This window comes from Vidua macroura, chromosome 3, assembly GCF_024509145.1.
Source record: "Vidua macroura isolate BioBank_ID:100142 chromosome 3, ASM2450914v1, whole genome shotgun sequence".
NCBI classification, from domain to species: Eukaryota; Metazoa; Chordata; class Aves; order Passeriformes; family Viduidae; genus Vidua; species Vidua macroura.
Genome location: NC_071573.1, coordinates 46,561,294 through 46,585,997, shown reverse-complemented (window position 1 = coordinate 46,585,997; position 24,704 = coordinate 46,561,294). Strand labels below are relative to the sequence as shown.

Below are 24,704 nucleotides of genomic sequence, written 5' to 3'. Positions count from 1 at the left end.
TAAAAAGTGAGCATTACACTGCATCTTCAAATATTACCAAAGCTCAGAAGCAACATGCAGGTCAGCCAGCATTTGAGAAACGCAGTACATGTGAAGACATAAAAAATGCTTTTTCAAGGGATGAAAAATGCTGTAGTGTTCAATAAGGTAAGAGAACAAATATAAAACCAGATTGAAACCCTTACCGTATCTAATGAGGCAGCAGCACGAAGGTCTGGCAGAAAGCCAACTTCAAGAAGGTGTAGAAGAAAATCCTGGTCCTCAATTCCATAGACCCTGTCAAGGAACAAAACCATGGCTGCCTTGTGATCTGGGCAAAATCCCGCAGACATGTCAGGTTCCACCACAGTACCATCTAAAAGGAAGAAATAAGACTTCAGTGACAAGGATTCTCCATCAGCAGCAGACTAGGCAGTCATGCTGCTACCTGACAGAACTTTTCAATCTCTGTTAAACCCTAGGCATCTTCCCCATATTTTTGTTACACAAAGGAAGCCTATTTACAGTTAAATGAAAAAGAATGCATAAGATGAATTCTACCCAGGGACGTCAAAGTCCCTGCATGCTTTTCTGTTTATTCTTTGTATATTAAGAGATTCTTAACAGTTGATATTCTAAATGCTAAGTACCTAACATAATAATTAACCCACATAACTACCTAGTTCTCAGCAGAAGCAGATGAAAAGTAAAAATTACAAGAACACTGCATCAGAGATCCTGGAAATGCAGCATTGGTGAGCATATCTTTAATGTATGACAAAGAATTAAGAATGTGCTAATAAGTCCTATCTATCTCAAAACTTTCAAAATATCTGAAAGGAATTCATTGAAATATTTTAAAACTTTGGTACTTTCATTTTGGAAAGGAAACAAGCATTTCTGTATCTATAAGCTGCAGATTGCTACTGAGATTTCACCTACAGGTTTATCCCTATTTGGAACATAAATAAGTAATAGTAAAATAGACTGATTGATCTTTTTATCTCTTCTAGTGTAACCTATTGGAAAAATCTTGTGCTAAGAATGTCTAAACAATCCAGGTTGCATTTATAATGCTTTCTCTCCAGACACACAAAAAAGCAGAGGTAATTGCTATCCCTTTCATATAGGTGCTCACATAGCTCCCACTATTGCAATCAATTTTATTTAGGCAGGAAAAACAAAGAAATGCATTCGCCTATGTATGTCACACCTATCTCTTCACCATAGTTGCTGGAGAACAACTCTGGTGTCTTAGTAAGATCTGCTAGAAGCAATTGATAGGGTTAGAACAGCAAGAGCTAAGGATTGTTATTGAGAAATGAGACTTCAGTATTTTAAAATAGTTCTAAAATCAGAAAGCATGCATTTTAGAATTTCTTTTTAAAGTTGTAATAGATTTTCATAATTCAATTTAACAGGATTTATATCAGTGATTTAGGAGCACACAGAATTGTTGACTACAGAATGCAGAAAGGTTTTTGAAATATGTATGAGATACACACGATCTGTCTTTTAATTCTCATAATAAATAGTTGAATTTCTATAATCTTTTTAAATGCTGAAAAAAGTATGAGTGTCAATATGTCAATAAATTACAAATCGTAAGAATAGGATGGGAGAAAAACTGTAGAAAAATCTTTACCTTTTGCTATGGTTGGCATGTGGAAAGCAATACTGATTACTCCCACCAAATCTTCAAGTGGAATCAAAGACCGTAAAATTGATCTGATTCTAATGGCCTCCCCTTTACCAGCATGGATTAGCTAATAAAAAGACAAATAAAAATTAAGCAAGATCTTCTTTTTATCTTTTACACAAAAGAATAACTGCTCCCAAAATTGCATTATAATTAACAATGTAAATTTCATGCAATCTGCATCGATTTGCTGTTGTTTGGATGCAAATGTTCAAAGTTCATTTTCAGAACAGAAATTAGGTAAAGCTGGTGAACAAAGCCTTAAAATATAGCAGTATATGGTGGGAAGGGTGGGGAGGAAAACAAAAGCAGACTCTCAGATGGAAAAAATTAGGGTTTTTGTCCTGGTCAAATAAGACACTTTCAAGTATCTCAATTGTTTGTTTTGCTTTTTTAAAAAGGCAGCAAGACAGGGAGAAAACCAGACAATTTTTTTATTCAAATGAAACAAGTATTCATACACTGACCTTATTAACTACACATATCTCTTCTTTCTCAAGTTATCAATCCCTGCACAAATCTGATACTGATCTATACTAATGTACATTAATTAGGGCACATTCCAGGGTGAAATGAGAAACTATGTATAACTAAATTTCTGAAGAATAATGTATATTGTATCATAAACAACAAATATTTTCTAACAGTTTCAATCTATTACAAAATAAGAGGTAAAGTTTTTATAGTGTTTCTAATTCTTTGTGTCTAATGCCTGAATTAGTGACATCTTTTCTTTGAAATTTGTCAGTGTGAAAAAAATGTGAGATATTGATGTGTATGTCCAAGTATAATTCTCATCCCTACATTTAAAAAAAATGCCCTATTTACATGCAACTTAAAAAGTCTGTTTAAAATAAGTATATAAAGAACAAAACCTTAGTTTATAAAAAATACATCACTCTACACCATCCCAGCAAATAAGGACATTTGAGGAATTTTACTGCCACGATGGACAGTCAAACAAACAAACAAAAAACCACAAACAACCAAACAAAAAAGGCAAGGGAAAAATTCCTTAAAAAGAACAGCTTCTGAGGATCTTTTTTCCTTGCCAATCAGAACAGGACATTATGTCCGCTAAAATACTCTGTAGCTATACCACTGCTTTATCACCTGATAACACGATACTGAGAAATGAAGGAATGGCAAACCCATGACCAGTAAAACAAGCATGCCTTTACCTTCCAGTGCATGAAGATGTAAAACTTACATGCATTTCAGGGGCACAACGTCCTAAGAGATCAATCAAGGCAGCATAAAAGGTCATGATTGCATTTCCCATGTGAATAGTGTCATCTTCTTGTTCTTCTATTTCACTGTAATTAGTTAGATGTTACAACAAATAAAAGATTAAAAAAAAAAAGAACGTTTTTAAGAACGGTAATAAATAAAGAAAATCAGCTCATAGGTGTAACAACTTACAGAGAGTGGCTTCTGTTAACAAATGGATTTACAGCAGAATAAGACAGAATGTATTTTGTCCCTAAAAGATTGCAGCAACATCTCCACTGTAACCACAGGTACCATTTATCAGTCTCATTTTGCATCAGTGGACTGAGTTTTAATGGAATGAGAAAGACCAAACAGAATTCTAGAGATGTCTTAATATTTAGAGAGAGTTACTTAAATTAACAGTGCAGAGGAAACACTGTTTAGCAAAAGACAAATCTCTGACACAGAATCCAAGGAAGAATGAACTGATAATTCACATGTTAAAACAAAAAAGTCATTTCACATTACAAAACAAATAAACAAATATGATAGCAATGTAAGCAATTCTATTGCACCTACAGGGTTTTACTAGATCCATTACTTGGGGAAGGTCCATCTCTTGTTCGATCTTCTGATATTTGTATTGCCTCCTCCATGGCAGCAAGCAACCCATTGCCTCCTTCTCCTCTTAGAGCAGGACCAAAACACTCAGGTCGGCGAATAAGCAGTCTGACTACAACATTAGCATTCTCCTCCACACTCTCTCCTACCACACAGAACAAATATCAAAATACAAGATTATATCAAAAAGAGTTCTGAAATATAAGCAGAAAAAAAGGTACACAAAAGAGGAGAATGCATAGATACTTTTTACTACAAAACACTTTAAATATCACAACAGAATTACATAAACAAACATACTCCTCTATTACTGCAATGAAATTAAAAGAAACCCATGTTTTTATTCAAAATCAATTAAATCCAAGGAATTAACTATGTAATAAAGGATTTTTAAAGCACCACTGAAACTACTGAATTTTAGTAAAGATTCAGTCAAGTGCAAAGGTTAATGAGGGGATCAATATAATTGCTTGGACTTTAAAACTGGACTATCTAAATCTTCATAAAAAGATAGGGCTTTGGCTCTGTATCTACCATGAATTTATCACAAAAAGATTTCAGAATCTCTGCTGTACTTCCAAAGGAGATGTGGGCATTTCAAAAACCAAAGCTGGATCCAAAAAATGGGGCACAAGTTCACAGGACCCTAGATGCCCATTTCACAAGTCATATAAGTTAATATGTGTCTTTAATAATTCTACCCTTTCTGCAGCTTCTTTTAATTCACAGTAACTTACAAAGTTAGCTTGTCTTACTATTTAAAATTACACTTAGATATTGGAGGAAGTTATAAATGTTCAGGATTCTACTCTACCATTGCAAAAAACAGCAAAACGAAGAAAATCCAAATATCTTTCTCCTTCAACTGGATTCCATCCAATGTCTGGGTAGCCTTTACAAATCAACAAAGGACAACTCTGCAACCCACATCCAGCCAAGTAGCGAACCACCTAAAAGTTGGATGAAAAAGATATTAATTGTGAAAAAGAAAAGAAGTGCAGCTTCAAAGGAAGGCATCCTCATACATTGTCAGGATATGGTAACCTCAGTCTCTTACCCCTGACAAAACCATATCATACCTTGGGTAAATCAGAAAAGCACCCTCTTAGCTCACTTTTCCAGTTATTTCTTACTCCTGCCATGAACTATATGACCTACTTATCTCAATTCCATCATTTCTCTCTCTAGAATATGCTTCTCTATATGTTACCTCATTTCTCTTGCAACTCTGAGCATTACAAATCAGTCATTTTGCAATATTCCCAACCACACACCATCCATAATCAAAAACGTATTTTTCTTTTATAAAGAATAGAAGGTCCACTCTTTTATTTTGACCATTCATTTTCACTTACTTATTCTTTTTCATTTCTTTTTTAAACGCACAGCCGTACTTATAGCAGTAATTACACTTCCTGTAACTCAGGACTATAGGTTCAGTAGTAGTTTTCAGTTGGCCCTTTCCTTTCTTAACTGTAAGAATTTTAAGCACAGCCTTTAGCCAGTCTGGTCAGCTGCTTCTTGTTGAACACTCATAAGAATGATGAGACTGAAAATGTCCTTTTAAACACACATGGTCCATCTTCCTATTCCAAGTAAGGAACATCTGCACTTTTATTACTCCTGACAGATGTTTTCCTATTAAGATTACATCATCTCCAGAATCTGAGGTCTTCAAAAATAAATTGGATATTGCAATTCCTCTGTCTTTTCTTAAGAAAGTTTTTAATGTCTGCCTTGAATCTGTCTTTCCATTATTTAATCTGCTTTTTTTATCCACTACTGACAGAGTAACTATTATTCTATTCCTCCTTGCAGCAGCAATTTAGACATACTACAAAATTGTCACAGATTCTCTTGAGTGTTTTATTCTTCAGTGTAATTAATCCAAATTTCTTAAACTTTTCTGCAACAGACTTAAATGTTATGGGAAAATACAACAGATATAGACAGATATCTCTAGGAAAACTTGTCATATATTGTAACAAGTTGTCACAAAGCTCCTACTAACCCTTATTGCCTCATGTCACCTCTGCATGTCACCATTCAAAAGTACAACAAAGAAAGATTTTAGCAACCAAGTTTTGTTGGATATGGACTCCACTACTGCAAAATTAAAAGCTGCCCTTGAAGCAACTCCTTTTGGCTACAACTATGTGTGTAATCACTGCAAACTCAGTTCAACTCTTCAGACCACTGGCAGAAAGAACAACCAACCAGATTTTCAGTCTTCCCCTGAAAAGTACCAGAAACTCCCATATAATCTTGGATTTTGCTCACTCCAAGAAACAAGTATCTTCTCCTCTCCACAGGGGAAAAAATTGCTTAATGAAGAAGCTACCAACCTTCTCCAGATCAGGCTCCTTTAACGCCAGAGCAAGTTCATTGTTATCCATTACAGATGCTGCAGCAACATCTAAAGGAGTTGACCCTCGCATAGAAGGAGAGGCTGTTAAAATAACATTTAGTTTTAACATCAGTTTAATAAACCCCAACAAATTCACAGGCAATCCATTAACTTTTTTTAATAAGATGCAACATTTTGTATTAGTTAGCACATGATTATAAATATATAATTTATACATCTCACTTTATAACAAATCATCATGCACTTGCATGAAATTTGACACTGATATGAAATGAAAATACAATATGAATGTTCAAGCTAAAACCAGCTTGTCTTGCACATTCCTCTTCTCATCATACACTTTGTTTCAAGACCTCATTCTTATTTTCCTGACACCACTCTGTTTTGAGGAAAATGCAGTAATGATTTTATGTCTAATACATGGATCCACCAAAATCCATTGAAACAGAAAATATCTTTACGCTTTAAAATATAAGATTATAAGTTATGTATTTCTTTTAAAAATGGCTGCAAATATAGCATTAGAAGAATCTGAGGTTTTCACATTGACATTCCAAAGGCATTTGATTTGGGCTCTTCTTCTTCAAAAAGATTTTGAGTTTACATTTCTGTTCTTTGCCTTTACATTAATAAATTTGTAAACATTTAAAAAATTACCATGACAATTCCTAAATACCTATATATTGTCAATTTCAAGTACTAAACTAAATAAACATAAATATATTTCCTCTACAACCCTTCAGGCAAGTAAAGGAAAGCAAACATGTTAAGAAAGTTTCAAGGCTCATTTCTGGGCATCTAATCAAGGAAATGAGTTCTGTGTTTCTCACACTGCCATAGCTGTATACTGACCTGTACACAGAAGAAAGTGTAGGGGTGCAAGCTTGAGAAGAGAGAGGTAAGCCTTAATGAAATGCTGCCAATATCAATGATTCTCTTTGTAAAAACAGGAATATATTCTATTCCTCAACATTAGCAACTAACCACTAAGTCTCTCTGAATGTTCATGCATATACAACAAAGTGTAATAAATTAGTTCAACTTAATGCTACTGTCAGGGGAGTTGTTTAGAGCTAGCAATACAGTTAATGAAGATATTTTGCACCAGAAATATGAGAAATTTCAATACATAGTGAGTAAATAGAGGGATGAAGAAATATACAGGTGGTTTCATATATAAATCAGCAGGAAGTTATAAATTTTATTTCAGTACTTACCAAGGCCAACACTGCTGTTTTCCAATAAATAGCTAAGATGATCAAACATAGCTTTTTGATTCTGCCTGCTGATGCGGCAAAAATAACATAGAAAACGACAGCAGTTTGCCACCATCTTTGGGAAAGTGATTTCCTAAGAAGCAAATAAAAACAGACTGAAATTCAAACTCTAATACAGACATACAACATGCAAATGATCATTTATATAAAGCCTTCTAACATACTAATATGTAGGTGGTATACTCATTGCCCCTCAGGGAAATTAATTGCTTAGGTTTCTCACTGGAATCAAAATGACTTTCCCAGGTAGATAGTAACACCTTAAGCTTCAAAGATTAAGGTATAAGCTTTAAAAACTAAAGCTGGGATCACCCACAGATTCTAGAGTCAAACATGAAAGAAGGTGTATACTCAGTTTCATAGAGTAATACTGAGTTGTTTTTTTTTAATTAATTGATAAAAAGATCTACACTTTAAAACATAATAAACATAGAAAGTGCTACAGTTTTTTCTTTAAAGCATCTAAAATTACAATGCTAATAATACCTTCCTCTGGAATGGAAGGACAGATTCTTCTAAAAAATTTAGTCAACTATTATGTTAACAGAAATTAGTAAGAGGTTATGATCCCAGTACCTCCAGTGACAGCTCAGTGCCTTACAGGAAAAAAGCTTTGAACAGCTCTATCATAAACTCTCTGCCTTCTAACAGTGAAATACTTTACCTTGGATTCTCCTCCACCAAGCACATTCACCATCACTTCCATGACAGTTTCATGCATGCCTAAGGCTCTCATGAGATTTGGATGCTGGTAAAATACTTTATTATTCATGATGTCTCTACAGGAAAACAAAATTAAAAAATGTTATGGACCAGTAGTTTACCTATTATGTTATTTGCAAAGCTGATTTACTGTGCAATACTTCACCATCTCCTGAAGTAAAAAATTACCTCAGGGACTTTTCCCATTGAGTTTCATCCTCTCGTGTCTATTTTTCTATGCACATTGTGGAAGAATGTGACCTTTGTTTTTCCCATATTATAGTTAGTGCACCAATTACTGCTTGATTACACTGGAGTAGAAGACACTACTACTTTCATTAGAAATTCCATTCAGATCTAAAACTATGTTCTGAGAAAAGCATCATCAAAACTGCTATATTATTTTATATTTTAAATTCAATCAGCAATATTTTTTGACACAAAATACCTTTTAGATTATTAAAATGGGGAGACATTTGCTATCTGCCATTGAAAGCAATAAAAAAATCCTAGGGGAAAGAGGTATCCAGCTATCTTCTAAGTGTCAAAACCAGAAGCTGCATAAATATTTTTCATGAGTTACTGTTTAGCATAACTCTCCTACATATTTCATCAGAACAGATTTTCATATTTAAAATCAGACTTTAAGATCATAATGTCAATATTTTATTTGACATCATATATCCAATAAAAATGTCTAGTTTAAAGAGTAATTAAATTTCTAAAAAATATAATTAGTCTTGAAATCAAATACAACCCATAAATAACTGTGAAAGCAATTAGGCCATGGGAGAAAAGGATTAGCAGGTCACAAGAGAAAATATTGTTGGCAACTGTTCAAATTTCACTGTACATTTTAAACAGTTTTGGTTTTTTTTCTTCCTGACCTAAAACTCCTTCTCTCAGGCAGGGAAAATTCAGCCTTTTAAAAGATGAGATGTGAAGAAGACTATTTGACACTGAGGTGTTAATTCCCAGTAATTTTTTCCCCAAAACCTAAAACTGAATTTCATATCAGTAATGATGCCTCCAAAAGCTGTCTCATCTCCTTTCTGCACTAATGCTTCAGGCTTGAAAAAAGACCTCAATGGTATCAATCTTCCACGACATTCTAAACTCCTGGTTATCTGCAGCAGCTTTCTTTTACAGAAAGCAGCACAGAAAGTCAAAATGTCACCTCAAGGGCTGGCCAGCAACATTGCCCTACTTTGCAAATTACATCCACTTTCAGTGTTCTGTTTAACTGTGAACTGTATTATAAAATGTCATGCTTGGGAAAAAAAATCTTAACTGCATTTCTGAGGAAACTGAGTTTTAAAGCAGCAATAAGTAATACTTCAATTTCTGAAAGAGAGGAATACCACTCGCAGCAAAAAAAAAGGCATTTCTGAAAGTGTGTTGGAGCTCAGATTAGCCTATAAAAAGTCCAAATACCACAGCTGGGTAACTTACAAGCTAAGCGAGATATTATAGAGACTACCAAGAAAGGTGATAAGAAGAGATAGTGAGTTCAGTGGCTTAAGTTACACCAGACTTTTATGTATCAGCAAAAAAAAAAACATTAACAGTAAATATATTCAGTAAATCTTGGTTCTTAATTCACAGTAGAAAATGTTGAGGAAAAAAATGTATAAGAACTAAACACAGAACATGACATGAAAACCAAATCTAGTAATCACTCACTCATTTTAGATTTCATAAACTGGAGTGAAATGAAACATTTTCAATCTGTATAAAAAGGTAGATTTGGAAATGCCAGTACTTTACATCTCTTGACAGGTGCCAGACTCTGCCTTTTGCCAAAGCCTTACCATGAGTATGCCAAAGACTTCAGCAACCATGAAACACTGATGAGACCTGCTGGTAACCTGAGAAGTAGGCATTGTTTATAATGACAATACAAAATTATGTATAGACATTATCTGGATATTTGAGGTTTTCAGAAAGCTAAAAAAAAAAGTATTTTGCACAACAAAAGCTTTGCATCTGTTTGCATTCCTGGCATTCTTTATATAATGCTTTCTTTCATTCACATTGCTCTTGATGACTGGAGATTTTCAATAGATTACAGCTGATGCTTAAAATCAAAAGACATCTCTTTGAAAAACATGAGAGGAAAAAACCAACTAACTTCTTTCCTGCTAGAGACTACTATAATGTTTGCTTTACTGTTTCCTCCAACTGACCTCTTTATTAGCCTATACTTCACTATTATTAATCATATAATTAGGAAGAATAACAGTGTGTGAACTACTTCCCAGCTCAAACATACCATCTACACTTAGTAGATGGTATAAAAAGGAATAAAAAATATAAAAAACAATTAAAAGGATAGCCTATGTACAGACATGGGTAGGTACAACTGCATTAACTGACTGCTGTGGGAAATCCTATGTATCAAGCACCAATAGTCAGTGCATTCATAGAAAATGGATAGTATTTTTGACAGGATTCTTGACAGCCATACTATTTAAAATGTAGTAATAAAATATCATAAAATATTACATACATATTTTCAATTTTTTCAGAAGTCTTACAGATGTCAACTGCTTCTCCCCTCATATGATACCTATAATGCTGCAAAGGTTTTACCTTACTACTGAAGATATTGTATAACTGAGAGCAGTGTCTGCGTTTACACCCATATTCAGATTCAAACTTCATGTACAACCTTGGCCAAAACCAAACAGCAAATAAAAAAATAAAATCTGTAAATGAGAAGTTACACTCCAGTTATTTACCCTAATCCACGAATCATAAGCTTCTCCTCTTCCTTCCCCATTCTGACACTAAGCAAGGAACGGATTTGGCCAAGGGATGCCAGAAGATTGATGGTGTCTTCCACAGACACACTATTTATGGTGTAGGTCTTTGGTAGGGCTCGAACCAGACCACCAATACCATCATACTGGCGATGCAGCAGCACAAACATGGCCCTCACTAACTCCGGGTCTTCTATCACTGACTCCTGGGCCCAACGCACCATCGTGTCTGAAATCAACTGCTGGAGAGTAGCTGTGAAGAAAATAAATAAATCAAAGAATTACCATTAATTGTTTATCTCCCTACTGCTAGTCCCTCAGAACCCACTATGCAACATGAATTGGAATTAATTTAATTCCTAAGAAGCATCTTTTTCTTAGTATTTCTTCAGCAGTCTATCAAAGAAAAATAACACCACACAAGAGAAGCAGAAATATCTCAAAACCAAAAGCCTATACTAAAAACTAAAATGAAACACAAAAACTTATGCAGACATACAGGATGCTCACTAAGTCACCAGATTTACTTCTGTATATTGCTTTCAATATTTTTCTATGAATACACGTCTGAGGGCTTTTTTAGCCTATTATGAAGTAAGGCTGAAAAATTATACTGGTAGCACATATAAAATTATATTTATTTACATGTCTAGGCTCTGTATCCACTCAAAGTTTTATAATGTACACAACAAAGTAATTTAACTTATCCTTTGCCAAAGACAAAGGCCTTTCAAAAGAAATAAAGATACGAATATTAAATGAATGGCAAATCATCATTTGCATATTCCCAGTTCAGTCTCTAGTGAAGCAAGAAACATGTAACTGCTACTGCCACTGATAATCTTTATTAGTTGGGGTATATGTATGTTTGGAAAGATATGTTGATATAGACAAGCTGTGTAATTGCAGTTAAGGTAATTCCAGGTTAACTTAAATTAACAAACAAAAAGAAAAGTAATTACAGAAAGATACTGAAGAAATAGGAGTTTACAGAAAATAGAAGTTTAACAAAGAAGAGAATTCGTGCTAATACAGGGAAAAGGGCAAAAAGAGTAGTAATAATGTATTTCATTGCTACTGTCCAGGCACTGCACTATAGGTGTTTCCGTTGACATAGAGTATGGCATTTTTTTAAGAATAGAAACACTTTTAAATTAAGGAAAAAGATAACAAGTGTCTGGGCTGATACTTCAGAAGGACTGAAATAATTAATAAAAAGAAGGGACACAATCCTAAGTTTTTTTGTGTGGGTTGGTTTGTTCTGTTTTGGTTTTTTTTTTAAATGAAGAATCCTGGGAGCAGGCAATCACTTTGTTCCTGTTTTGATAACTGCAATACTGTATTTCACCTACCTGCGGGTCTGTTTGTTCAATATAATAGTTTTTCTACTAATATCAGAAAGAGAGAATCAGATTTTATACAGCTTTTATGCTTACTACAAGGAAAAAAAGGAAGAGATAAGATTCATCACCAGATTCAGTGCAGACCTAGCCTCTAATTACCACATAAAAATTAAGGACGTTTGAAAGGGCCACATACCACAAAAAAAGGGGTGGAAAAGATAAAAATAAAGGCAACACTGACAAATAAAAAAATAAATAAAATTTAAATAGTCAGTTAGTACCAACTGCAGAACTAGGACGCCACTGGCAGTGATTCTTATCAAGATGAAAAGGCAGAAAGTATCAGAAAAAATGACAGAACAGCAGATACAATCAGCAAATCTTGAATTTTAGGTTGGGTGGGGAGGCTTCTGCTAATTACAGTCTAATTGCAGATTATTTCATATGGTAATCTTCATGCAAATATTTCATGATTTGAAGCTGCTGCAGCTGAGGAAGTTCTCATAAAACAGGACTTTGCTACGATTATTAAGTCTGCACTAATTCTATTAAAAGCAAGATACATTCTGAAAAATTTATGAGCCAACAAAAGATATGAGGCAAGAGTTCCACTAAAGGAAATTTTCCTCTATGTCCCACTGGGAAAGAAATCTGCCTAATAAATCCATATGTGCTTGTTTTGGGTTAAGCTACAAACTTTAAGGCGCACAGATTTCACTAAAAATACACCTTGTTTTGGCTGAAAATTTGTGAAGAGCTTCCTGGTCTGCTTCTTTTCCTTTTTGTAATTAAGTTGCAATAAACTGACATAATTTTGCTTACAGGATGTCTTATCATCCTCATCAACTGTCTTCTCATCTTGTTTCTTCTTCAGATAAGTAACTTTTTCCATAAGGTATAGGAGGCGACCCCTAATGGTTGAATCACTGCTGCCATCCAAGATTCCATCTTCATCTAGTTCAATTCCTGAAATTAAAAAAATGCACCAAGTAGTGAAAAAATAAAATTAAGCAAGCTACAGACATCTGGTGTATACAAACATAATTAAACTGAACTGTTGTTTTGCTCTGAGAGTTTTATCTGGGACACGCTTAACCAGCATTTGGAACAAATATAGAACAGGCATATGTGCCAAGCAGGAAAGTACAGGTAACCTTAGCAATTTAGCATATAAATTGTGTGATGTCACACATAAAACATACAATAAATATATGTCCCCCAGTATGCATTTTTCCCACGAACACTGATGCCTGTGTTTTGGACATATGTAGCCCAGAAGTATAAAGTCTCTAGAGATACAGTGTGGTTGAAGTGATAGTAGTAAAGATTTTTAGGTGAAAAGATATAAAAGAAGTTAAAGTACGAATGTTACAACAAATATACTTTCCAGTGTTCATTCAGAAGAAAGTAGCAAACCTCACAATACAATGCTCTTTCACAACATTATTGTAACAAATACTGTAAAAACAATTAATGTGAAGATTCACAGAATCACAGAACAGCTGTGCTTGGAATGAGCCTTTAGAGTCCAGCCTCCCATCTCAAAACAAGTCCAGCTAGGGCAAGTTGCCCAGGATCATGTCCAATGAATTTTTGAATATTTCCTAAGATGAAGAGACTCCACAACCTCTCTGAGCAACCTATCTTTGAGTTCCATCAACCTACAGTAACAAACAAGTAGAATTTCCTGATTTTCAATTTGTGTCACTAGACATCTCTGAGGAAAGTCTGTCTTAGCCTTCTAAACTCTCCCTGCCCAACTGGTATTTACATACATTGATACCATCCCTCTTTGAGCATCAAGTTAAACAACCCCAGTCCTCTCATCTTCTCCTTGTACAAAAGATGGTCCAAGAATTTAACTATCTTTGATAGCTCCTCCCTGACCTCGCTCCAGTATGGCTATGTCTCTCTTGTACTGAAGACCCCAGCTTTTGTGAAAAGCTACTTTCTAATTTGGTTCCTATCCTGTCCTTGCTACAGGAGTTATTCCTTCCCAGGTGTTTATACTTTCCAGTGCTGAACTTTATGGGATTCCTATCAGCTCATTTCTCTTAAATTTATTGATTCATGCACACATTGCAGAGGAATTTAAAATCCTGACCTGTACCTATTACTCACACTAAGTCCAAGTAAAAATATCATTCAACCATTTTCTGGATTTTTTTAGTTTCCAAAATAAGTTCTGAAGTTAAGAGTTTTGTGGAGAGTTCTTTAGCAGTCTTGAATTTTATAGGATGTTTCTTCATGACATAGCATCATTCTTCTCAATTTATTGCAGCTGGTTCTAGTTGTCTGATTTTTTTTCCATTAGATACAATTCCATGTTAAGTAATTTTAACAGAGGAGAATGACAGAAAATAAGTAAAGAAAAAATTGAAAGAATCAAAATATAAAGCTTGTTTTCCTTTCAAATGTTTACCTAAATTATTTATTTCATCTGCATTTCCTGTTACCAAACAAGAAAAATATTGAAAAGCTGGAAAGCATTGAACAATGACCCAAGTCTGGACTGCTTACCCCATAAGGAGAGAATGAAGGAACTGAGTTTGTCAGCCTGCAAAACAGTTGCTTATGAAACAAAACATACAGCAATCCCTTCTAGTTTAACCAGATAAGGATAGGAATATTTCCTTGGTTTTTACTAAAAGCTAATTATTTTTATTGGATAATATTTAAAATTTGCACAGTGTTATTTACAGACTAGTCAGTTGATGTTTCGTACATAAAATTACTTATAAAATTTGCTTCTAAGCTAATAAAATTTAAAAAGTAAAAAATATTCAGTAACAAGACTTACCACAGTGTGTCATTAAGTCTTCATGGAAATCCAAGAGTTGATCCCGAATTTCTTCAGGGCAAGGACAATCATTTTTATCATCTTTAAAGTTCAGCAGCATGTTAATCTTAGAGAATACAAAGAAAAGACAAATTGCACTGATCTCCAAAAGGAAAAACTTTCTAATCAAACAGAACTCTGCAACATAAAAAGCAAATAAAGTGCAACAAGAAAGGAACTGTCCACTGTAAGTTGTACCTGTTCTTGAGGAGGGGATCGAAATTCTTTTGTTTTCCTAGCTGTCAGGGCAGCAGACATGTTCAAGGCCTGCATCACTTCATTGTACCGGAAGCGCTGATTCTCTTGAAGCTTGGCCACAAAATCATCAGAAAATGCTACAATGGCTTCTATTCGGTGTCGCACTTGGCAATCACACAGGTACTGGAGTAGGTGACACATCTGAGAAAACAATATTGTAAGAGACATGAGTTGGCAAGCTAAGAAATATCTTCTGCATATTATGCAATAAGGATGGATTTCCTACAGCAACAGTTACTATCAAATAAAGTTATTTACTACATGAAAAGCAATCTTACACCAGGAATATCTGGCATCTGCAAGGGATTAATGCGCCTCAGACACAACTAAAGCCACAGGAGAATGGATTTACCCCTTTCTTCTAGGGAATTTCTTTTCTGTTTGGATCCATAGAAATCAGGAATTCACTACTGATGGCATCAAGCAAGTAATTCTTTTTAATGAAACCATAGTTGCTTGATCTATGGTGAGCAAGTTCATATCATCAGAAAGATATTAAATCTTCTAGTTTTCTGTAAGGAAATTATCTCTCTATTTAACTAAAAAAAAACAATTTCAAAATGCTTTATTCCTCAAAAGACAAATTACCACATGAATAAAACAGGGACAATCACTATCAAGACAGTATTTTTACCTGTAACTTAACAGGTTCTGGAAGTTTCATCTGAAGGAGTCCTTCCTTTGGCATTTGCTCTCCTCTGGTTTCTTCCTCTCCCTCTTCTGACTTGAGCTCATCTGAACTGAACTCCTTCTCTGAGAAATCAATTTCATCCTCCTGGCTCATTGCTTCTTTGAAAACTCGGGGCTCAATCAACTGCAGGATGTGTTTCAGATCCTCATTGTGGAAGATTCCCATAATTAGGAGGGTATAAAAGAGCTTGATGAGAGGAACAAACAGAAATTCTGTAGAACCTCCAACTGGATCTCTGACATGGAGGCTTCCCTCCTGAACAGCTTCAGTCAGCATCTCTATGGTTTTGGCCTTCAAAATTTCCAGAGGGAATTCAGGACTGAACTGAAAGCATTCACTGCTAATGCTCACAAAACTTGGAGAGGAAAACTGCATTCTTGGCCTTAATGAAGTGCTAAGTCCTATACCAGGAAGGCCATGTTTTTTGTTTTCATCAGGAAACAAAGTAATACTCTTGGTCTCATCTGTCATTGGAACTATAAATTCATTATTCATCATCAGCCTGGCAGTTGCATAGGTATTGAGATGGATGTCAATGAGTAAGTCATAATATCCTGCACGTAATAATCCTGGCATGTATTTATTCTCAATAGCATAGAGAAGCTGAGATTCATCTACGTGGCTACACAGAGCATGGGCCACTCGGTTGTTGCCTAAAGCACAAACAGCTGAATACAATCGGAGGGTGTGGTAGTGAAATTTCAGCAATTCCTCTTGTTCTGTCAGCTCTAAAATATCAATTGTTCTGTGGAGAAAAAAAAAACAGCATAGTAAATCACATATGCAAAAATGTCATTTTAAGAGATTCAAACTTCTCCCTAAGGATAACATCAGCACAATATCAGTTCCAGGGATGGGTTTTTTTCCACATTTTAGCTTTCATGTGAGAAACACTGTCAATGTAATAATCAAGACTAATAACAAAATTTAATCTCAAATTTATTCAAGTCACTCCTAAAATCATTTCTTAAACTACTTTCAGCGGGAAAAAAATGCAAATTATTTACTTAACACAGAATATTTTTCCATACTACAAACAAGAATCCACGCAACTGAAAATAAGGGTTTTAAAAGCAGTTGGGTTACGATATTTATATCATTTACTGGTTTTAAATCTGGGGGTGCAAAGTTGGAACAGACTAACCAGTACATTTGAAGAGGATTCTGTGTCAGGGTTCTTGGTGACTTCATTTTCAGTTTAGGCACTGGCAAAATGCTCAGATATTTGGATAACAAGGAAATCACAGAGTTAAATTCTTCAATTGTTTTAATTATACTTAGGAAAATTAAGGAAATGGAATAATTAGATTGGTCACAAATCTTGAAAAATCTCTACATAACCAGATTTTTGCTTATTTTACAGATTAATAATTTACAAGCAGAGTTTCTTTCATTTTCTTTGCAAATCTGCATATACTATTAACATGTTTGGAGAGAAATTGGGAGAGGCTGGAAACAGAGTAAAAGAAGGGAGATTTTAGAACACTGGAAATTTTTATAATTTTTAATATTAGTTAAATCAAAACATACGATCTATACTTGTCTTATAAACACAGAGAAGACCTTGGGCCTTTCTTACATAGATGGAATTACATTACTATGTCCATAATCCCAACATAATTCTTATACAGTACAAAACAAACATCAACCTGTTTTCCTCAGGAATATGAAGGGCCATGAACTGCAAAGGATTCAGGCACTGTATCATCCAGCCTTGACGTTCACTGATCCGAGACACATCCACCTTCAAGAAGTGGTTTGGCACTCTGCTCCAAAGCACATGAGTCAGAAACTGGACATGGAGGCGTGGGGGGCACTGAGAGACTGGGTTTTTGTGTTCACTTTTGAATAATCCAGCAGATAACGGCATTACATTCTGGAAAATTCCAATGGAAGAGACAATCAGTTTCCTCATCTTTACCAAACACTGCATTTCTTTTCCAGAAATATACTCAACATATAGCAAAGTAGAGTAAAACAGGAAATCAGCATTTTCACTAGTTTTTAAAACAAGCTAGCAACTGTTGGAAGATTAGCAGGAAGACGATATTTTCCATACTTGTTTTTTTAAGAACAGCCAAATCTGAAACATAAACTTGACTGCCAAATGTGGTTACTTCCTTGGACTCCACTTTTCTTTTACCTCTTCTGATTTCTTAGACATCCAAGTATCCAAAGCAAGGTAGAAAAATTCAGCTCAGTTTTCTTGTGCTCTATCTGAATGTATTTTAAAAATTATTTTAAAACTCTAACCAAATTCTTCAGATACACCAGCCATCCATTCTGTCTGTAAAACTAAGAGATTTGCTTTCCCAACCCAAGTGATTTTGTTTCACAATGAAAGACAAGACTCAGAAAATTCTGATCACTTTCAATCATTTTTATTCAATGTACTGTATTTTAAATTCATAAGTATTTAAAACTCAGTTAAGACTAAAAATAGCATTAATGCAAACACTTGGAATCATAGAAATGTCCTAAATACCAAGAACACATCACAGGAAATAAATGGCAAAAATACAATAAACTTTTTTTTATATGATTTGTTAGTCCTAGACCTGCACAAAACCCAGCAAAAACCCAGCATTATTTACCTTTATTCTTCCCAATTCAAACTGGAAAACATTGGGGCTTGTAGCTTGAGCAAATACAGCAGGAAACAACTTTGTACTTGGTTCAACCTAGATCAAACAAAGGGAAAAATTACTGCCATAACAATGACGATTACTTTTTCCTCTGCAATCTTGTACAAAAGCCTCTAATGATGCAGGCTAAGCATTCCATTTTCCCCCTTCTTGCTGCAATACATCATCAAAAAATACTCACCTGATAGTACGTGCCTAGTTCCTTGCCATTAGCTGTGAAGGTCAGCAGGCCACTGGCAGCATCAACCAAGCAACCAATCTCCAGACCATTATTATTACGTCCTTGTCCAGGGCTCAAGCTCTCTCCTGCGCACACCATATAGCAGTTGCTGCGTTTTATACTGAATATCAAAAGATAAATTAATTTATGAATGGTGTGCAAAATTTCTGCCACATACTAAGAACAACCTGCATGGCTCCAAACATACAGGGCCTTGTGGCCGGAAACAACGGATCACATCCTAACCACTGCCAAAATTCAATGAAACATTGACATCATAACTGAAAAGATGACAACATATGAAAAACTTCAAATTGTTTGCAAAATACCAAAGACGAAACTGACTTTTTAAGTCAAAGTTTTAAATCATTTAATGTCAACCATAACAAAAGCTTCTGGTACGCATAGTGCTGAGTGTGCTCATGTACAGATTTTGGCCTTGCAAGTCAATATTTACAGGATCATAATTTCAAACTATTTAGAAAGCTGCACTATTTTACTTTTCAGTGACTATTGATTTGACTAGACCATTAGTCCGCTATTTCTTCACAAGCAAGAGCAGGTAACAATTAAATTAACACTTTTTCCTACTACAGCTGTTTTAATTATTTTTTCTGCATCAATCCAATTACATTAAATGGAGTGGATTTACACCTCTATAAATTGTACAATATAGGTCTTTTTAAACAAATTGTAACCAACCTCTCATGAACCTTCCCTTTTTCGTCTCCCAGTGTAACTGTGACAGTACGCACTCTGTCCAAGTCAAAGCTTGTATCATACTGGTGAAAGTCTGATGTAATCCAGCCCACCCAGACATTAGCAGGTTCTTGACCAGGAAATATTCTCACAGAATAGAAGTACTGTTAATAAACATTATCAAATGTTAGTGTTTGTTCCCCAGTGTATCAGTTTGATTCAGAATTAATTTACTGCTCTAAATCTGAAAACATATCATCTCTTTAAAAGTAGCATAGGCTTGTTCAAGTGCAAATCACAAGCAAAGCAACAAAGACTATAAACACAAACCAAAATAATGCCAATAAAATATGCATTTTAAAACAAAAAAACAGATAAGATTAAATATGTAGCTTATAATCTTGTAGTGAAGGCTTCTGCTTCATAGCATTGTAAGCTGTATTGCTACAGCAACTATAATTTTTATACTACAGGTGACTCAGTTTCTACTATCTAGTATCTTTTAGAAACAGAAGAACACATCCAGAAGAGTGTTTGTTTTCTTTTGAACATTGAGGAATGAGTACTTATAGAGCTGATCTTGTCAGAGCAAGATCTAAAAAACCTGCAAAAAACTTTCACTGGAATTCCATCAAATAAATGTTCTGAAGAATTAGCAGAGATGTTTTCAAATGGTCCTGAACACTGACCTACTAGTTTAATGTACCTTTTCCAATTTATTCCATTATTCTAAAACTGTTTAATCTTCCTCTTTAATGTAGTGTTATCAACAGTAGTTTCAAATAGGGATTAAAACTGTTTATAGTTTTCACTTGGAAACGGTTTTAGTCTGACAATCAAAATAAAAGAAACAAAACAGTCTCCACTTAGGTAGAAGTTCAGAACTATCACAGACATTTAAATTGAAAATTAGACTGTTTCTGAAACTCGTACAATAAAAAAAACCATGTAAGTATTCAAAAAACCAAAACCAAACAACTAAAAAACCCCAAATAGCTAAAACATCAATCCTATATTACAATACCGTGGAAGTTTGCATCAAATAATCATAGTCATCCCTATCATCTGCTAGCACATCCTCAGTAAGCCGTGCAGAGTGACTCATGCTATAATCCGGCTTTGTCCTCCTGAGCATAAATCTGCAATAAAAAAATTAAAATTAAAATATCTACTAAAAGCACAATCACAAAGGCAAAATATTCAGAAAAGAGAAAGAGACAAGCTTATTTTTAAAAGCCCTTAAATTAATTCTGACCTTAAACTGTATACTCAAAAGTTACTTGACTGGTTTGTCAGACATTAGTGGCATTTTCCTCTACTTTGAGAAGCAGAAGGGGTAAGGGTGGGAAACAGTAGTAAGCTACTAACCTTTGCTTAAGACGTGAGGGCTTTTCTTGAACATAATCTTTGTGGTTATTCAGCTCTGGTTTTGTGGCATCTTTTTCTCTTTCTGTCCGGTCAGGAACTAGATGACCATGAGCAGTTTTCATTAGAACCTCAAAATCAGAATCAGCATCATAATCTTCCAAGTCATTTTTTGGGCCAAAAAGACCAGAGCCTGGTAACCCTCCTGCAGCTGATCTGGAGAACACCTCAGCACATTCAATGGGCATACTTAATCGAAAAAACATGACATCTGTTTTACTGTTCTGTGAACCAAAGGACTTCTGCATGACCTTCAGGCAGGGGCAGCTGTCTATGGTGCCATCAATTCTCATCACCTATGAAACATAAAGATGTAGTTTTTTTTAAGCTGATGCTTTTTCTGCCATGCAAATATTCAACTTCTATTTCCACAATAAGCATATATGACTTTCAAAACTAGCAACAGCATGGTGTCAGCAGTCTAATGCATTGCAATCATGTGCTGCCATTTTAAAGGGAAATAAATACTATGAGAAATGGATGGGTTTTGTTGCTCCACTGCTAAAATAAATTTTAAAAAGAGTCACAAAGAAATTATGCCTCTTACCACAACTCTTTGCAACATAAATCTAACTCTGCCCAGAACAACACAGACCAAGGAATAAAAATCATTCATGTACATATGAAAGAACAAACTGTTTCTTAAATACCACACACCAAGCTCTTTTTCAAGCTGAAAAAGAGCTCTTATTATATCATTTCAGGATTTCAGGGCAAACTTACAAGGCATGAATTCAGTTCCATCAAGATGCACAACTGACTGGGATTTAAGTGCTGACACAATTGGCTAATAAGTATTTATTACAATCAAAACCAATTAGCTATGGAAAAATCAAAAAGTGTGTGCACTAGAACACACGGTTATCTGTTATTTTAAAATGCCCAGTTTCCAGAAGTTGCTTACACAGCTCTCACTGCACAAGGAGCTGTTAATGAGGACCTCTTGTATAATTTGTCTCTCAGATCATCACGTTAACACACGTCACAGGTTTTGTAGAAAGAAAAACTACCAATCAATTACATTCTTTGTAACCCTACTGAATGTAAGAAATTTTTAACAGGTGTAAGGTTCATTCAGAATTGGGTCAACATATCACATTAAAATCTTATTTGGAAGTACAAAAGTAGAAACATAACTAAAACATACTCAAGTGTCTAGGAACACTAGGATCACAAACCTCAATATGTTCATGGTTTTGTGGCACTGGTAGAAACTGAGGAAGCCTTTTACTCAGCCAAATGGTGATGTCTCTGTTTGTATTAACAGCAAAGGGTTCATACCCTTCCTGTAAGCCACATATAGTGAAATATTTCAGAGTGCTGACATCTTTTCCAAAGTTCATTCTTCCCACTTGAGATGGGCCCAGGCTGCACACAGGTAGAAATCCTTAAAACAAGATGAAAGAACACGTGGGTTGTGCATAATGAATATCGGTGAACTGCTCAACAATTTGTGGAAAAAAAACCCCTAAGAGCAAAGATTATAAAGGTAAGCAATCATCAACAGCACATCACATCTTGCATGTCACCAAGTAATGAATCTTAAACATCTCTCTGGAAATAAAAGCCTTCTAATAGTCATGGATATTTTTAGGCAACACTCAACCTACTCCACAGAGTCTGATTGCCAGCTCTTGGTTAATCTCTCTGCTGAGATGGTAGGGTATTGACAATTTTACTTTAAGTCTCACTATTTTTGGTATTCCTCCTAAAATGTCATTATTCATTGTATTTTGAGAGAATCTTACTTCAAAAGTAATACAGGGCTTGTCCATGCAGCTATAATAGTGGAAAAAAACCTACAAATATGCACAAAGTGCATGTCATAGATTTCTTTTAAAAATTCAGAAATCTCTGGTTCTGGAAAATGAGAACTGACAATATGACACCATAGCTTCATGAAAATTAAGGTATTTTGGTTTGGGATTGTGTTTTCTGTTTTACCTTTTGAATCAGCGTTACATTTGTATGCATCTTACTGTTTCACTAGCACAGGGAATACACTTGTGACTTCTTTTTACTAATTTTTTTTTTCTTTCCTGATTCCCCAGAATGGGCAAGGGCACTTTCCCCATACAGCCATTCTGCAGGCACATTTTCCTTTTTTTTTTTTCTTGATTTCAGCTTCACTGTCTAAAAACCTAAGAAAATCTTTTATTCCTTCTATTTCTTTTCATCCTGCTTTTCTATTTCCACAGCTACAAACTACTATGCAGATTCATTTGACCTAGTTATTAACAAAATGTTTTCTTTTTTTATCAACAAGAAATATGAAGCTCTGTTCAGTGATTCTGATTCATGTAAATATAACAGGTATTGAAAAATATAAGGACAAAATACAAAGTAGTTCCTCACTTTTCTTTAGGCTGCCCAGATTAAAAAAAAAAAGAGCAGAATATCTATTAATTATATTTGTTCTTCAGAGACAAAGCAAACTCCAGAGCACCATCTACAGGAATTACTGTCCATCAGATAAATGATCAGCCTTCAGTACCACTTTTTGAAGATTTTACTACATATACACAAGAGTGGTTGTCATGTGTATTTATATTAGACACGACAAATTTAATGACGTAACGCAATTTGCCATAAATTGAAGTCCAGATTTTCATCTTCACAGCTCGGCTCTTAAATCACCAGGTATCAACACCTCAGATAAAACAGCTATAATAGATGACATGATAAATGCCAATTCTGCTAGTGCGAACTCAGTGATGGACAATAATGCAAGTAGTTTCCAGGACTAAACAGAACATAAACAACACATAACTAGGAAAATCACATTTGCATATAGACATATGTGCCATGATAAAGCCTAGCAGCTCTAGTAGGGAGAACTTACTAAGCTCCCTGTTGAGTTAAAGGAATCCACAAGCTGTTGCAAAAGTTGCTAAGCAAAGTCAAAATGAAAATTGTTTCAATAACCTTAAAATTCTCATCTCATCACCTGAAAAATGGTAGTTCTTTTACCACCACATTTTTCTGTGGTTTCAAAAAAACCCCCAAACCTTCCAGATAGATTAGGCATGAAGCAAGTACCTCAAACACACACAAAACCAAATAAAATGTAATAAAATGTAAATGAGTATTTGTAAGATTCCCTGAAAGAAAAGAAACATGGGAAAAACTCCTATACAGGTAAAGCTGCCATTGATGTTTTCACTCAATGTAGTGTGTCCCGTGAAACTTGCCAATGGAGGCAAAGTGAAATCAAGATGACAGTCCCTCTCACTGTCATCAGTTCTCACTGATAACAGAAGGCACTGTAGATGTAGCTGATTCCTGCACGTAATTGTAACTTAACTGTGGCTCTGTGTAAATGGAATATAAACACCAGTCCCAGTCCTGACCATGGAAACCCTACTTCTATCTCTGGTGAAATTCTGCATCGATTTGTCAATGATTCAGTTGTTACTTAGGTGTTTTAGGGCTCTTCTAATCATAGTAAAGACAGAGCATCTCATCTTACAGGGGGTGTGCTGTTAAGACAGCTACATATCTTTCTACAGAATAAAAATTAATTTCAATAGCCATCTTTGAATGGGTATCCAGCCATTTTAAATATTATTCACAGATCCCATGTAACCCTAGCATATTGGAAGCTACAGAAAAAGATTATTTACCCCTAACCTGGCTGCTAACCTCCAGATACATAACTGGGCTATGGAGCAACTTTTATTTCTCTATATGAAATAGCAAAACAAGTAAAAAGACTTAAACACTACTGCAAGAAAAGTAACCCTCTAGCACTGTCTTCCACACATAGCAAAAGCACAGGACAGCAACACTTTCCATAATGTTCCCTACTTTCAAGAATACAACATGAACCTCCTGATTCAATCTGTCAAACACTACAAACAGTTCCTGCTCACAGAAATCACAATTTGACAAATATAACATTTGGGTTGTGTACCTGTGTACCTGTTTGTATCTACAGTTAAATTTATCTGCTACAAATGCATAA

At 34.9% G+C, this 24,704-nt stretch overlaps 1 protein-coding gene across 1 annotated transcript in view; it reads right to left on the bottom strand.

The window, feature by feature from the left end:
* RYR2 (ryanodine receptor 2) overlaps nucleotides 1-24,704 on the bottom strand; it is a 386,286-nt gene that overhangs the window by 110,818 nt on the left and 250,764 nt on the right. The window contains exons 30-49 of the mRNA XM_053974163.1: nucleotides 21,919-22,127; nucleotides 20,684-21,036; nucleotides 20,340-20,454; nucleotides 19,319-19,479; nucleotides 18,578-18,737; nucleotides 18,346-18,432; nucleotides 17,401-17,627; nucleotides 15,695-16,496; nucleotides 15,001-15,201; nucleotides 14,764-14,869; nucleotides 12,786-12,929; nucleotides 10,600-10,873; nucleotides 7,821-7,935; nucleotides 7,097-7,229; nucleotides 5,857-5,960; nucleotides 4,326-4,461; nucleotides 3,470-3,656; nucleotides 2,889-2,994; nucleotides 1,625-1,745; nucleotides 186-355 (exon numbers count right to left, since the gene is read on the bottom strand). Of these exons, the coding sequence (XP_053830138.1) occupies nucleotides 186-355; nucleotides 1,625-1,745; nucleotides 2,889-2,994; nucleotides 3,470-3,656; nucleotides 4,326-4,461; nucleotides 5,857-5,960; nucleotides 7,097-7,229; nucleotides 7,821-7,935; nucleotides 10,600-10,873; nucleotides 12,786-12,929; nucleotides 14,764-14,869; nucleotides 15,001-15,201; nucleotides 15,695-16,496; nucleotides 17,401-17,627; nucleotides 18,346-18,432; nucleotides 18,578-18,737; nucleotides 19,319-19,479; nucleotides 20,340-20,454; nucleotides 20,684-21,036; nucleotides 21,919-22,127 (3,911 nt within the window). The remainder of the gene's footprint in view (nucleotides 1-185; nucleotides 356-1,624; nucleotides 1,746-2,888; nucleotides 2,995-3,469; nucleotides 3,657-4,325; nucleotides 4,462-5,856; nucleotides 5,961-7,096; nucleotides 7,230-7,820; nucleotides 7,936-10,599; nucleotides 10,874-12,785; nucleotides 12,930-14,763; nucleotides 14,870-15,000; nucleotides 15,202-15,694; nucleotides 16,497-17,400; nucleotides 17,628-18,345; nucleotides 18,433-18,577; nucleotides 18,738-19,318; nucleotides 19,480-20,339; nucleotides 20,455-20,683; nucleotides 21,037-21,918; nucleotides 22,128-24,704) is intronic.